The sequence below is a fragment of the Gossypium raimondii genome, chromosome 8 (genome assembly GCF_025698545.1).
Source record: "Gossypium raimondii isolate GPD5lz chromosome 8, ASM2569854v1, whole genome shotgun sequence".
Lineage (NCBI taxonomy): Eukaryota > Viridiplantae > Streptophyta > Magnoliopsida > Malvales > Malvaceae > Gossypium > Gossypium raimondii.
In genome coordinates this window covers 13,352,106-13,368,172 of record NC_068572.1, presented here as the reverse complement: position 1 = coordinate 13,368,172, position 16,067 = coordinate 13,352,106, and the positions used below count along the sequence as shown (strand labels likewise).

At 36.4% G+C, this 16,067-nt stretch overlaps 1 protein-coding gene across 1 annotated transcript; it reads left to right on the top strand.

The window, feature by feature from the left end:
• Window positions 1-7,075: 7,075 nt before the first annotated feature.
• LOC105793150 (uncharacterized) lies at window positions 7,076-15,599 on the top strand. The gene is made up of 3 exons (XM_012622077.2): window positions 7,076-7,318; window positions 7,436-7,576; window positions 15,516-15,599. Exons 1-3 carry the CDS (start codon window positions 7,076-7,078, stop codon window positions 15,597-15,599), a joined length of 468 nt encoding a protein of 155 aa, XP_012477531.2.
• Window positions 15,600-16,067: the final 468 nt, after the last annotated feature.

Here is a 16,067-nt window from a genome sequence, read left to right as displayed (position 1 = left end):
ATCTATACGAGAAGATAATTAAATTTTAGTTCAAAATGGTTGAAACTACCAGACAACAGAGTAGGGGAAACTTTAAAGAATAAAATGTACTTACTGGCGAAACAAAAAATTCCAAAAATTTTATGGTAAGAAGATATGTGAGTCTAGTTTCAGGGAAAATTTGCAGACCTTAATTCAGAATTCTGTGACTCAAGTAGAAAACTTTGAAGGATTAAAAGTAAATAGTGGAAACACATATGAATAATTATCTAGCATGGGTTACACTAAAATGGAGCACGAGGCCAAGGCCAATTTTGGCCATGTGGGCCACACGAGCGTGTGGGCCCACACGGGCCAAATTTTTAGGCTTGTAGGCCCATTTTCTCTGTTTAACTGATAAGGTTGCACAGGTTGCCCAAGTCGACTGTGAACCTACTTTAGGGACGATAAGTTTACTTAGACCCCTAATTGACTAAAATGACTGTATAACTAATATGATTAAGCCTGATGATGTCCCAATGATTTGATACAGTATGCTCTGTTTAGATGCATGATATTATGTTACAGCATGGCATATCTGTATATTGCATTACATTGGGTTGGGGAATTATAATGTTCGGAGGAAGTGTACTGAAAGGCCTCGAGCCTAAGTTACTGACAGCTCTTCTATGAACTACTGTAGGGTGTTAGAGTATGCCCAAATATCAATCATGAGATGGTTGTAATAACATACTTGATTTATCATGTTTATTAATATAAGACATTACCACTATTATTTCAGTTTCTTTTCTGTGTGTATAAATAAACTGTTTTATAATAATGTCCTGAGAATAATATGATTACTCTTAAAAGGTCCTTAGTCAAGTATTATTGTTGGATAGGACAACAATAATGCATTAAGACTAACATGTAGTTGATTGATGATAAAGAGTTGTCATTGATATGGAATGTCAAAATCGATGCATGAATATGTGTGTTAGGGAACAACATATTGGGTGACCGTTATGAGTATGTTTCTTGGATTATTATGTAATTGTCACAAGCGTTACTCACAAGTGATTAATATGTATATGATCCTCGGACTTGAGATCATCATAATCCTAACATCGTGAGTTGTATATTTTGATCTGATCAAGCGTACACGTGAATCGGTTGTTCTATAAAGGCTGATGTTGGATATACCAAGATCTACGCAGAGGGATATGGTTGATCGATATAGGATAAGTCCCTCTTACATAATGAGAGTAATATCTTAAGCCACTTGATTGGGTGAGACTAGAAATGCATTGCCATGCTCGAATAAGCTAATATGAGATGTCATACTTATTTGTATATCATAGTCTACTTAAGATATCAAGGAACATGGAATGAACTATGCAAGTGTGACTATTCCATGACTTGTGTCCAATCCAGAGATAAAGGACTTAAGGATTATTGCATAAAAAGTTAATTATAAAAACGTTATGTCAAATCATGATTTCGGGTGACTTAGGTAGCAATGATGCATTGCTAGGTGCCACTCATTGTTTGTAACATTGGAATCGTTCTAGTATTACTGCTAACGTTACAAGAACCTACAGGGTCACACCCTATGATTGAAATGAACGAAATAAAACATAGTTGGTATTGTGTTTGGTTGTCGCTTGAATTAAATTAATTATAGAATTAATTTAATTGGGTAATCAAATATCAAACACATTATGTACAAGGTTGTTGCACCCATAATGAGAACATGAATTTGGTTAGTATATAAATTCAAATAAATATATAATTTACTGAAATAATTATTATAATTAATGTAATTATAATTTTCGGTTTAAAATATTGTTATATGTATTTAATTTCTAAAAACCCTAAAAATAGATATAAAAATCTCATTTTTTCTTTGTTTGGGGTCTAGCAGTCGTCAAAGCAAAGTCTTTTCAAAATAGTTTTGGGGATTCCTTTCGTTCATTGTCAACTGGGTGGATTACGTAGAGGCCGGAGTCACGATAGATTACGGCTTGGTTCGATAGTAGATCAGATTACTCGTTGCTGTCTACTCAGAATAGAGATTTGGTAATTTTGAAACCTTTATTTCACGCCGATTTGTTCCTCACACATGGATCCATGGTTAGGATCGCCGAATGTTTTCTTTTTCTGCTGCACCGTAAGGGTGCCGGCGGTCCAACATAGGTATGGGTGGGTTAATTATATCCCCACATGGAGTGTAGAGTTGGACGAAGTTGGAGAGGCTGGTTGGGTAGGATTTGAAACTATATTCTGTTACTGCACTAAATATTGATACTATAATGGGCCAAGGCCCAAATGCATGACTGCTTCTGTATTGTAATGGGCTATGGCCCTATTTGAAATTGAAACTGTACTGAAATGGGCTTAGGCCCAGATTGTGATTGCCTTCTGACTTTTTTCTTTATATGGGATTACACACTGAGTTTTTGTAAACTCACCCTTCTGATTATACTGTACAGGTAATCTCTAGACATAGGCGGATCGGTGCGATGGAGGACTCAGCAGTGGTCACACGACCTATTTAGTTCGACTTAGTAAGTAATTATAATTTTGATTTTATTTTGGGTTATTTTACTGTAATAATGCTCTCTTTGGGTTTTTTTATTTTTAATTTTGGGTTTTTATTGTTTTGATTTACAACTACTAGTAGTAGGGATAATCGAGCTTTCAAAACGGATCAAACATTTTAACAAAATTTGCATAAACATGCAAACTGTTTTGAAAAGATTCAGCAATAAGTGATGTTTTGAAAATTAATAACATTTTGAAGGAGAATAACAATTGAATACGAATCACGTTGGAATTGATCGACAGGTCTTGGATTGAACATAAGAGAGTGTAAAGAGGTAGTAAAGATAAGAGGTTTTTGACGACAACTCATTTTTCGAAAAACGCTACCATGTGACATTGCCAGATTCGGCCATAACATCCAGGCCGAGTTGGGGGTGTTACATTTAGTGGTATCAGAGCCAGGTCACAAACTCGGCTGTGGATTTGGGTTGTTGAGATTCGATTTTCTAATAATTGATTTCTAAATGACGTGAAATGTTTTTACTAAATGTGTGGCACATTGAGTCTCTGGCGCCGATCCTGTAAGTCCTCTGAATTTATATTTGTTGAAAAACTAAAAGTGCTATAGATAGTATATACTGAGACTACTATAGATAGACTGTACTGAAAACACTCAGGTTAGTATATACTGATACTATAGTAAAACCGATAAATAATAGTAGACACTGCGTCGTACGAAAACAAACTCTGAACTACTGAAACTTTTTCCATAAAACATCTACTAATAACTAATGAACTGTAAACTTATTCATAAAACTTTTAATACAGATAAGCGCAACTAGACGATGATCACACGAGGTACTCGCAGACGGGCTACTAGAGGCTAAGGTAGAGGCCGTAGAGGGGCCCAAGCTAAGTCCTCTTCACTGGGCAGTATGCCAAATCTAGACACTAGCGAGACATCGGTGTTGCCTGTCATTGAGACTGGGTCACAAAATCGAGCGACTGGGGAAGACACACTGTCTCAATCCATGTTAAGGATTTTAGAAAGGATCGTTGGGCCCAATACTGGAGCTGGAGGCCGATGGTCGGTTATGGAACAACTCTGGTCTAACTGAGCTGAGCTTTTCAGGGGTATTGCTAGCGTTGCCCCTATTGTGGCAGAATACTGGATAGAGGCCACTGAGAGAATTATGGATGACCTAGACTGCACCCCTAAGTAAAAATTAAAGGGTGCTATATCGCTGCTACGTGATGAGGCGTATCAGTGGTGGCTCATTGTTAAGGAGGGCACTCAGCCCAATTGCCTAACCTGGGAGTTCTTTAAGACCGCTTTTTAGGGGACATATGTGGGGGCAAGTTATGTGGATGCCCGTAGAAGGGAGTTCTTAAATCTGATTCTGGTACTGAGTCTGTGACAGAGAGAGGGTAGGAATAAGAGGGATTCGAAGCCCTCGAGTTCCATTCTGAGGCCTAATAAAAAGGCTAGAGGTTATGGGCCGATGAGAGTTGGGGCTCCCATTGATGCTATTGAACAGTCGTTGTGTATTGACTGTGGTAGGTGCCATAAGGGCGAGTGTTGGAAAAGAACTAGGGAATGTTTGAGGTGCGGTTCTCAAGAGCACCGTATTAGAGAGTGCTCACAGAGGTTCGATCAGATGCTAGCTCTGGATAGTAATACTTGGCAGCAGCCAAGGGTAGTCATTGGGACGTGAGGGTCAAGCAGAGGTGGTAATGGTTTGGGTGTGGTCAGAGGGCAGTGAGCAGAGGTGCCGGTCATACTTTGGCGATGCAGCCAGCTTTAGTTTATGCTGCTTGTCGCTGAGAAGATAAAGATGCTCCAAACGTCATTACGGGTACGGTCTTTATTTATAATGTACCATATACTGCACGGATAGATATAGGATGCACTCACTCCTATATAACTTGTACCATATCTGAAAACTTGGGTATATTGGTTGAGAGCAATATAAGTGAGGTCAGTGTACTGAGTCCGTTGGTGCAGTCAATAAGGGTTAACAAAATTTTTAGAGATGTTCCTCTAGAGGTTCAAAGAGTCATCTTTTTGGCTGATCTAATGGAACTGCCTTTTGGGGAATTTGATCTAATACTAGGAATGGACTGGTTGGTTAAACACGCAGTAAGCTTAGATTGTGTCATGAAAGGGGTTGTACTGAGAACTATGAAAGACAACAAGGTAGTCATAATTGGAGAGCAATAGAACTACTTATCGAATGTGATTTCTGTATTGAGGGCTGAAAAGTTAGTTCGTAAAGGACGTGAGGCGTATCTGGCTTACATCAGTGTTTTAGATTCTGGGGACATTTCGGTTAAGGATATCAGGACAGTTAAGGAGTTTCCAAACGTTTTTCCTGGAGAGCTACCTGGGTTACTTTCGAATCGTAAAGTAGAGTTTGGGATTGATGTCCTTCCTAGTACAGCTCCAGTGTCCATCGCCCCTTATAGAATGTCACTGAAAGAGCTTGTGGAGCTTAAGGCCTAGAAACAAGAGCTATTAGACTGTGGGTTCATGCGCCCTAGTGTGTCTCCGTAGGGAGCACCGGTTCTGTTTGTAAAAAAGAAGGATGGATCCATGCGTATGTGTATTGATTATCGGCAACTGAACAAGTTGACCATAAATAATAAATACCCTCTATCGAGGATAGATGATCTATTTGACCAGCTCCGAGGGGCTTCAATTTTCTCTAAGATTGATTTATGATCAAGGTATCACCAGTTGAGAGTTATAAAGGCTGGTGTGCATAAGACGACATTTAGGACTAGCTATGGTCACTATGAGTTCCTAGTAATGCCTTTTGGACTGACGAATGCACCGATAGCTTTTATGGATCTGATGAACTGAGTGTTCCAGCCCTATTTGGATCGGTTCATAATTGTATTTATTGATGATATACTGGTGTATTCGAAAACTAAGGATGGGCACGATGAACACCTCAGAATAGTTCTACAGATTCTGCGAGAGAAACAATTGTACGTCAAGTTTAGTAAATTTGAGTTCTGGTTACCTGAAGTAACGTTTCTAAGGCATGTGGTTTTTGCTAAGAAGATTAGAGTCGATCCTTGAAAGATTGAGGCTATCTTGGATTGGAAGCAACCTAAGACTATATTTGAGATTTGCAGTTTTCTGGGACTGGTAGGGTATTATCGACGATTTGTAGAGGGGTTTTCTCTGATTGGCGCTCCATTGACTAAGTTGCTATGTAAGGGTGTGCCGTTTAATTGGACTTATTCACAGCAAGAGAGCTTTGAGAAGCTCAAGACTGTACTGATTGATGCCCTTTTTCTAATACAACCAGAGTCTGGAAAGGAGTTTACTCTGTATAGTGATTCATCACATGTCGGTTTGGGATGTGTATTGATGCAAGAGGGTAAGGTGGTAGTGTACGCGTCTCGTCAGCTTAAAACTCATAAGGCGAATTATCTGACATATCACTGAGAGTTGGCCGCAGTGGTATTCGTACTGAAAATCTGGAGGCATTACTTGTATGGTGAGAAGTGTATCATTTACACTGATCACAAGAGCCTCATTTACCTCCTCACTCAAAAGGAGCTGAATCCTCGGTAGCGTAGGTGGATTGAGTTGCTTAAGGACTACGACTGTACTATTGAATACCACCCTGGTAAGGCTAATGTGGTGGCCGACGCACTGAGCCGTAGAGCTATGACTGACCTGAGGGTGATGTTTGCTTGCTTCAGTTTATTTGATGATGGTATCCTATTGGCTGAACTACAAGTTAAACCAACGTGGATAGAGCAGATTAAGGGTAAGAAGAAAGAGGATGAGTTGTTCGGATTTCATTTTCAGTAGGTTGAGAGTGGGAATACCGAGGATTTTGGGTTGAATAGTGAAGGAGTGCTCTGCTTCCATGGGAGTATATGTAAACCGAAAGATACTAAATTAAGGCAGTCTATACTGCGATAGGTGCATAGTAGCCCTTATGCTATGCATCCTGGCAGAAATAAGATGTACCATGACCTTCGTGAGTTATATTGGTGGTCAGGTCTTAAGTGAGAGATTATCAAATTTGTGGCTAAGTGTCTAACATGCAAGCAGGTTAAGGCTGAGCACCAGTTACCTTCGGGTTTGTTGCAGCCAGTTAAGATTCCACTTTGAAAGTGAGAGAGAGTGACTATGGACTTTGTTAGTGGGTTACCTTTCACACCTACTAAGAAGGATTCTGTATGGGTCATCGCGGATCGATTGACCAAGTCCACCCACTTCATACAGATTCGTACTGACTACTCTCTACAGAAGTTGGCTAAATTGTATGTGTCTAAGATAATGAGGCTGCATGGGGTATAGGTTTTGATAATATCTGATAGGGATCCTCGCTTCACGTTTCAATTCTGGAAGAAGCTATATGAAGCTCTAGGTACATGATTGGACTTCAGTACTATGTTCCATTCTCAAACTGATGGTCAATCAGAGAGGGTGATTCAGATACTGGAGGATATGTTGAGAAGTTGTGTGATTGATTTTCGAGGCAGTTGGAAGGATTACTTGCTGTTAGCAGAGTTTACTTATAATAATAGCTATCAGTCTAGCATTTAGATGGCACCTTACAAGGCTTTATATGGTCGTAGGTGTCGCATACCTTCACGTTGGATTGAGTTGGGCGAGTGGCATGTTCTAGGCCCTGAACTAGTTTCTGATACCAAGGATAAAGTTAGACTGATTCAAAACCGATTGAAAGCAACATTTGATAGGCAGAAGTCCTACGCCGATCTGAAGTGTCGAGAGATTGAGTATTCTATGGGGGACTTTATTTTTCTCAAGGTTTCACCATGGAAGAAGGTATTGAGGTTTGGTCGCAAGGGTAAGTTGAGCCCTAGGTTTGTTGGGCCTTACTGCATACAGAAACGTGTGGGACCAGTTGCCTACTAGTTGGAGTTACCTCCAGAATTGGATCAGATTCATGACGTGTTCCATGTCTCTATGTTGAGGCACTACCGCCTTGATCTCACGCATATTATTCTTGTTGAGGAGATCAAGGTTGGGCCAGACCTGACCTTTGAGGAGGAGCCAATTCAGATTTTGAAGCATGATGTAAAGGTTCTAAGAAAAAAATCCACCCCGTTGGTTAAGATTTTGTGGTGTAATCATAGCACTGAGAAAGCTACGTAGGAGCCTGAGGATGTGATGGGCCATCAGTATCCTCACCCTTTCGAACCAGGTAAATTTCGAGGACGAAATTTTTTAGGAGGATAGAGTTGTAACGCCTCAAAATTTTTATTTTTTATAGTGAAAATGTGACACAATTGTGTATCAGCATTTGTGGTTAAGTGCTCTGGATGAGTCTGAAAGGTCTTGAGTTCAAGTCCTGACTTTGGCAAATTGTAGTATTTTTTTGACTTAACCCTTATTTCTGGCTAGTAGGCTTTTAATTAAAACTTTGTAAGTACTTACCAGAATGGTCCTGCTGGTCTGATGGTTAAGGGAAGTATTGGTTGGTAGAGGGTCAGCAGTTCGAATCATTCCGTGAGTGTAAGGACAAATATATATTTTTTTATTTGCTCGTCAGTTGGAGAGTTTGAGTTGTATTGGAAATCTGAGTAGTAGGAGTTTGGTAGAGAGAATTTAGGGGAGTGGATTTTGGGGTTATCAAATTTTCTGAGCATTGTCGTTTCCTTTTTGTAAAATTTTGATTTGCCCATAACTCCCTACCTTTCTGACGCAATCTCTTCTCCCTTTCTTCTTCACCTTTTGTTTTTCTATCGTCAAACCCAAATTTTTTTCTTTCCATTATTCCTTCTGTTTCTGTCTCTTTTGTTGGCTACCATACATTCATTCTATTGGGTCAATTTTCGTCGCACAGTCTGGTAAGTAGAGTTTTTGCTCTCTTTAACTTACGATTTTTTTTCCAACTTTGATTCCGGGGTTTGTGGCATTTGGCAGCAGCATCTCGCGTGGATTAGGGGTCTCATTGTGCTATTGCGTAACCAACTATTTTGAGGTGTTAGGGAAGCTTTTCATCGCGTAAGGGATGCGTTTCTCGTTTTAGATTTAGTTTTAGGTCAATTGATTAAGAGATAAATTGAGTGGAATTGGCCAATTATAGGTTCTAGAGTGCTCGGGGATCGTTGTAGCATCAACCGGTACCAGGTGTGTACCCGAAATACAAAAATACAGGATTCAATGAAAAGTCGATATTGCTTGTTGTTTGGACAACAACAGTAGGCTAATTTTAAAATATTACCATAAATCGGGAGAATAGAGTTAGAGGGTGAAAAAATATGAGATTAAAGATATTTGAGTCTAGTTTCTCATAGAAGAAACGAAGTAAGCAACAGAATTTGATATTATGAGATAATGGAATTTTAGTGAGATAGGGTCAGAATGATTTTAGAATACCCTGTCCTGACTTCCAAAAATTATTAAAAATTGTATAAAAATAATTATGGGTTATATTTTATATTTTTAAAATCCGGAATGAGTTTATTTTCAAGATATACAAATAAGTACATCGTCCAAAATCTGTACAAGAATATAATTAATTTTTTGTGCAGAAAGGTCAAAGCTGCCAGACAGTAAAGTAGGTGAAAATTTAAAGAATAAACTGTACTTACTCGCTAAAACAAAAATTCTAACAAATATTATGGTAAGAAGATATGTGAGTCTAGTTTCAGTGAAAATTTGTGGACCTTATTTTGGAATTCTGTAGCTTAAGATACAAATAATTTAGTAACAGTGACTCAAGTAGACACTTTAAAGGATTATAAGTAAATAGTGGAAACACATATGAATAATTATCTATCATGGGTTACACTAAAATCGATCACGAGGCCAAGGCCAATTTGGGCCATGTGGGACACACGAGCATGTGGGCCCACACGAGAAAACTTCTTAGGCTCGTAGGCCCATTTTCATTGTTTGACTGATAAGGTTGCACGAGTCACCCAAGTCAACTGTGAACCTACTGTAGGGACGGTAAGTTTACCTAGACCCCTAATTGACTGAAATGACTGTATGACTGATATGATTAAGCCTGATGATGTCCCAATAATTTGATATTATATGCTCTGTTTACATACATGATATTATGTTACAGCATGTCATATCTGTAGATTGCATTACATTGGGTTGGGGAATTATAATGTTTGGAGGAAGTGTACTGAAAGGCCTCGAGCCTAAGTTACTAGAAGATCTACTGCGAACTACTGTTTAGTGCCGCATTCGGTACTTTTTGGAGTGTAGAGATGGGTGGGTTGATTATATCCCCATAGGGTTGGACAAAGTTGGAGTGTAAAGGCTGGCTGGGTAGGATTTGAAACTGCATATCTGTTATTGCACTGAATATAGATATTGTAATGGGCTAAGGCGTAAATGCATGACTGCTTCTGTATTGTAATGGGCTAAAGCCCTATTTGAAATTGAAACTGTAATGAAATGGGCTTAAGCCAAGATTACGATTGCCTTCTGACTGTTTGCTTTATTTTGGATTACACATTGAGTTTTTGTAAACTCACCTTTCTGATTTGATTATACAGGTAATCCCCAGACATAGGCAGATTGGTGCGATGGACGACTCTGCGGTGGCCACACGACCTATTAGTTTGACTTAGTAATAAATTATATTTTGATTTTATTTTGGGGTATTTTACTGTAATTATGGCATCTTTGGGTTTTTTATTTTTAATTTGAGGTTTTTATTGTTTTGATTTACAACTGCTAGTAGTAGGGATAATCGAGTTTTCAAAACAAATCAAACATTTTAACAAAATTTGCACAAACATGCAAACTATTTTGAAAAACTTCCACAGTAAGTGACATTTTAAAAATTAATAACGTTTTGAAGGAGAATAAAATTTGAAGACGAATCATGTTGAAATTGATCGACACATCTTGGATTTAAGCATAATACAGTGTAAAGAGGTGGTAAAGATAAGAGGTTTTCGACGACAACTCATTTTTTTAAACACACAACCATATGACACCGCTAGATTCAGCTATAACGTCTAGGCCAGGTTGGGGGTGTTGCAATTTTCTTCCATAAAACATCAAAACTCTTACACATTCATCAATGGCAAAACCCTAATATTTTAACAATTTCAAAAATTAGTCCCCGAGCTAGCTAGATTAAGCTACAATGATCCCGAAAACATAGAAATCATTAAAAACAGGACCAAATTCACTGACCAAGCAAGGTTTTTTCCTTAGCCGAATGTTGAAGCTTCTCCCATGGCTTCCTAACCCTAAAATTTTAGTGGGCTAAGCACAAAAAGATGATGGTTTGTTTTGTTATATTTTCTTTATAATTTCAAAATTACTTAATTAACCTTTAAAAAATTATTAATTACACAAATGCCAAGCCATTACATTCCACTATCTTCATTAGTGGTCTAATTACCATATAAGAACTCTTATTTTATGGTTCTTTAGCTATTTAATAATTTTAACTACTAGAACTCAACTTTTGCACTTTACACGATTTAGTCCTTTTTATCAAATTGAGCATGTAAACGGTAAAATTTCTCAACAAAACTTTTATATGGTATTACTATCATGCTGTAGGCATAAAATAATAATAAAATGACTATTTTGACAGTAGATTAATTGTTCCAAAACCACTATTCCAATTTCACTAAAAATTGGTTGTTACAACTCTCCCCCAAAAGAAATTTTTGTCCCCAAAAATCTTACATGAGGAAAGGTTTGGATATTACTTTCTCATAGCTTCCTCGGGTTCCCAGGTAGCTTTTTCTATTTTGTTCACTACTAGAGAAATTTTACTAAAGCTATGTTATTCTTTCTCAATTCTTTCACCTCTCGTGCCAGAATCCTGATCGATTGCTCACTGTACGACATATCAAGTTGAATCTTGACATCTGTCCGGGAGATAACATGTGAAGGGTTAGATTGGTACCGTCATAACATAGACATGTGAGAGACATTATGAATCTTTTCTAGTTTTGACGGTAAAGTTAATCGATTCGCAATAGGTGCAATTCTTTCAATAATCTCTTACGACCTGATATATCGCAGACATAGCTTTCCTTTGTGATCGAACCGAAACACTTTCTTCCAGGGCGATACTTTCAAGAATAATTTGTCCCTCAATTGAAATTCTATGTCTTTACTTTTAAGATCCGTATGTGATTTTTGACGATCTGAAGTTGCTTTCAAACTATCTATAATCACTTTTACTTTTTTTCAGTCTCACAAATCAAATCAACCTCGTGTATCTTTTTCTCCTTGAGCTCAGTCCAGTATAACAAAGTTCGACATTTTTGACCTTACTGAAACACTGGGGTTTGTACAAGTGTACACAGTCGTTATCAAGTAATAAGTAAGTATCGAGTTATCGTCTCCATAGGGATTGTACTTGTGCTAAGTCACTTAATTTGTAAAATTATATTAACAATTTGGTAAATAAAAACACAATATAGTTAAAAAGTGGTGATTAAAATATATTAAACTAAATGCAATGATTCCTAATGCAAATTATCCTAAGCATGCAAACTATATGAATGAAATAGATTTTAATAAACTAAACACAATTTGCAAAAATTATAACATAAATAAACTAGTACAATTACTTTAATTAAACTCACTTTATTATCAACATGCTTAATAACATTCGGAAAAACATTCCATGGCAACTCGATCTTTCATGAGTTTGGAAACCAAATTAGGTTCTTTCGGAATCATTTACTCAATAAATACGCATTTTTACTGATCATTATTTATTAAGGGTTTCTTAGCATTTGTGTGAAGTAATAGGGACATGTCAGGTTTGAAACAATTTAATCACACAAATCTAAAAACTATGCAGATAACAGAGCTTGGTCAGAGTTGTTATACAACCTACAATTTAATCGGGTCAGAATCTAAATTGAGCATGCACATTTCAATTATGTGTCCATTAGCCGTCTTCTGGTCAGGATCGCTCAGCTAATTCAGGTGCATTCCAATCACGTATGAACGAGATACAGACTTGATTTTAATTGAAAACATGATCGATTGAGGCACAAATATTATAAGCATGAATCAAACAAATATTATTTAATTAAAATAATCATCCTAGCTTAAATAAAATTAAGCTATCATTGTTGTAAACGAGAATATAGAACATATAGCAAACATCTTCAAATTAAATTAAAGAAAAGAAAGATTAAACCCAATTCAGAGTGGCTGTCACCCAAGACTCTGACTGACGAGACTCCTTCGTTTTTTTACTTTGCTACTTTGCTGATGGTTCTCCAAGGTGGCCGACCAAGGGTTCTTTAAGAGGCTAACTTTGCTAAAAATCCTTATGGAAGAATGATGATAGGCGTGAGAGCTAAGAGAGTTGAGAGAGGAGAGAATGAATGAGGGATGAAGGATGATGGATGAGGGATGATTGAAAAAGTGAGAAATGAGCTCTTATTTATAAGTGAGGCAAGGGAGCTAGTTTGCTAAAAAAAGGAGTGTCCATCTTTTGAATCTTCTTCCAAGAGTGTCCGGCCATGAATTGAGAAAATGTGGATGATTCTTCCTTAATTTTTAGTCAATTTGAGTGCCACAACAACTCAGGACTAAGACTCGGTCACCGACAAATCTTTGGGAAAATCTCTGATTTCTTTAGCTCTTTAAGGACCTTGTGTAATTAAACCAAATATTGATTTATGGTCAACCATGTGCTACCAAAAATTGGGTTGACTTGGTCTCGAAATTGGACGGTTTTGCAATTAGAGAAAACCTTTCAGACCTGTCCAAAAACTAGTAGATAGTTTAGACGGACAAATAATATAATTTAATCACTTTAATTAATCAATTTACTTAATTAATTAAAACCCAATTTATTAATGAAATATTTAAAATGAATTGTTAAATATAACTTTATATTTTATTATTTAATTTAATCATGCATGGACCACTTCATAGCTTAAAATATAATACACTCAAATTAATATAAAATAGACCATTTTATGCATGAAAACTATATAATAAAATATAAAATCACATTTTAATAATTTCTATGTCCTAATTTCATATTTTCACAGATTTCATTAATTTATTAAACAATTAATTGGTTTTAACAACAAATTTAAGTAAAAAGGTGATGAATTATATAGGAAAATTCCTATACATTTTTCCATTTACACACCCCCAAACTTAAATCATTGCTTGTCCCGAGTAATGTTCATGCACAGCACAAGGTCTTGCTAAGGCAAATTTTACTAAGAGTGTAGGTAGCATCAATCTTTGTCTCATAATCTTGCATCAATAAATTCATGCTCATAGATCTTCTTTATTAACTAGTAACTCAAATACAAACATTTTGAAGATTTTATTCTAAGTTTCAAGATATGTCAATATGAATAATAGTTTGCATGTATGTCATAACCATAGATAATATTCTTCATTCAACACAATTTCTCATCAATCAAGCAAAATAATCATAAGGCTTATTTATCATCTTAATATGTTGAACTTAATTCTTCCTCTCCACTAATGTAGGCGACATAATCATCAAATCAATAGGTCTTTTATAAGGTTGTAATGCAACTTGGTTAAAGGTAGGGATTTTAAGAGATGAAACATTTTGGTTCAAAAATCTTAACATTTAACTTTGTCTTGGATTTCTCGAAATTTAACCTTTTTCTTTAACTGAACCTTTGGAACACCCTCAAACTTATTTTGAACTTAAGCTCATACATTTTTCCCTTATTGGAGACTGAGTGAACTTTTCTTCGCTCTCTTTTTTCTTTAGCATGAGCATGTACATCTTTATGAAAATTTCCTCAAATGTTGATTCCCAAGACAACTTAAGTTAAGATTGGTGCACAAAATTAGGATAATTTTAAAAAGATGTTAACTGGCTTATAATGTAGGTTCATTTCAAAAATAGGCCTTTAAGCTCAAAATTATAGTTTCAGGGGTCTAATATCATAAGGTGGGCTTGAAAAGGCTTAAACAGTCTAAAGAAATAGTGCCTATATCATTTTACTTTTTTATGCCCCCTAGGATTTTGCCTTAAGAAAGTTACTAAGTCAATTCTAAAGATATAAACCTTCATGCATGTCTGATCTCAAGAGAAACTAAGTTTTCATGGCAAACATTACCTAAGACTAAGATCATAAAAACATTCCATTCTTCACGATAACAAACAATCACCCAGATAAAATCATCATTCATACTTGCATAAAAGCTATCTTATTAAAAAGAATTTCTCTAGGCATTCATTTATTAAAACATACTTATGAAGAAATGATTGAAACATACTTAAAAATTTTAAAATTTGAGCAATTATTTGCCTTACACCCTTTTAAAAAGAAGCAATGTTCTCATTGCAAGAACAAAGTAATGAATGGAAACTGAACACCAGGTAGGGTTGTAAAGAAAGAGAGGTGAGTCAGTAAGACTACTTAAATACCAAGTCTTTCCTCATAACCCAATCCTAGACATGTTCATTCCCATTGCCTCATCACTTAGTCTTATTCTTTCTAAGGAAGTGTTTATTCATGCTTACTATGTTTTATTTCGCATAAATTAAATCCCAATTAATAAAGAAATAAATTCCTAAAGACCTAAACACAATTAAATAAATAACAAGAAAAGAATCCCCCCTTTTATTTTTCTGACTCATTCCCCTTGTCTTCTTTAGTTCCATCTCCGATTGTATCATTGGAATCTTCCGTCCATGTCTCAAAGATAGCATCTGGGAACTCAGGAACAAAAGTCTTAGAGATATTTTATAAAATTATTTCGAATTGAATCATCTCTAATTTTTTCATATTTCCAGTAAGTTTATTGTTGATTGTGCATGAACTTGCACATATCCATCAAAATTGACAGCTTCAATTTCTTTGAAGTATTTGCAAGAGTCGGCATTGGAGTTGTAAATTCTGGTTCAACACTTAGCTTGACTGGTTCTTGTTCTAGCTCAACCCTAAGTTTAGGGTTTTCAGCTTCTTCAACTGGTTGAAGACTATTTGGTTCCTTATCAGATTCTTCTTCTTGATTATGCATGGAATAAACTTGATTTCAGTTTTATTTGTTGACTCTTCAGGTTCTGGCTCAGTTGGTTCCTCTTGCTCGCCTTGGTTCAGCTCATGCACTCACTTTACTAACCTTTCAAGATCATGACTTGTAATGCACCCTTGGACATACTGCCCCTTCAGATTTGCTTGTGTTTTTACACGGGCCCTTAAGCAAAGTGAAGTGATTAATAATGAGAAATAAGCACTTCCTGTCTTCTTTTTAGCACAGTCATGAATCTCCTTGAGGATAACTTTCCCAACATTAATGGAATTTTTTGTCAAGATTGCATATAGCAACAGCATCCGTTCAATCGAGATGGTGGAACTATGTGAGATAGGCATAAAACTGTAGCGAACAAAATAAAACCATACCTTTGCTACTAGTTTTAAGTATTCTCTTCGACAAGAATGGTTCCCATACTTTCTTATAATCCATTGGGATCCCAGATTTGTCACAACATCAAGCACTTGTTGAAGAAAATCCCAATTGATATTAATCATCATAAGGTAGTACTCGTCTTTCTCAATATCAGGTAAATTAAACAAATCATTGATGGACTTAGAAGTAAGAAGTACATTTT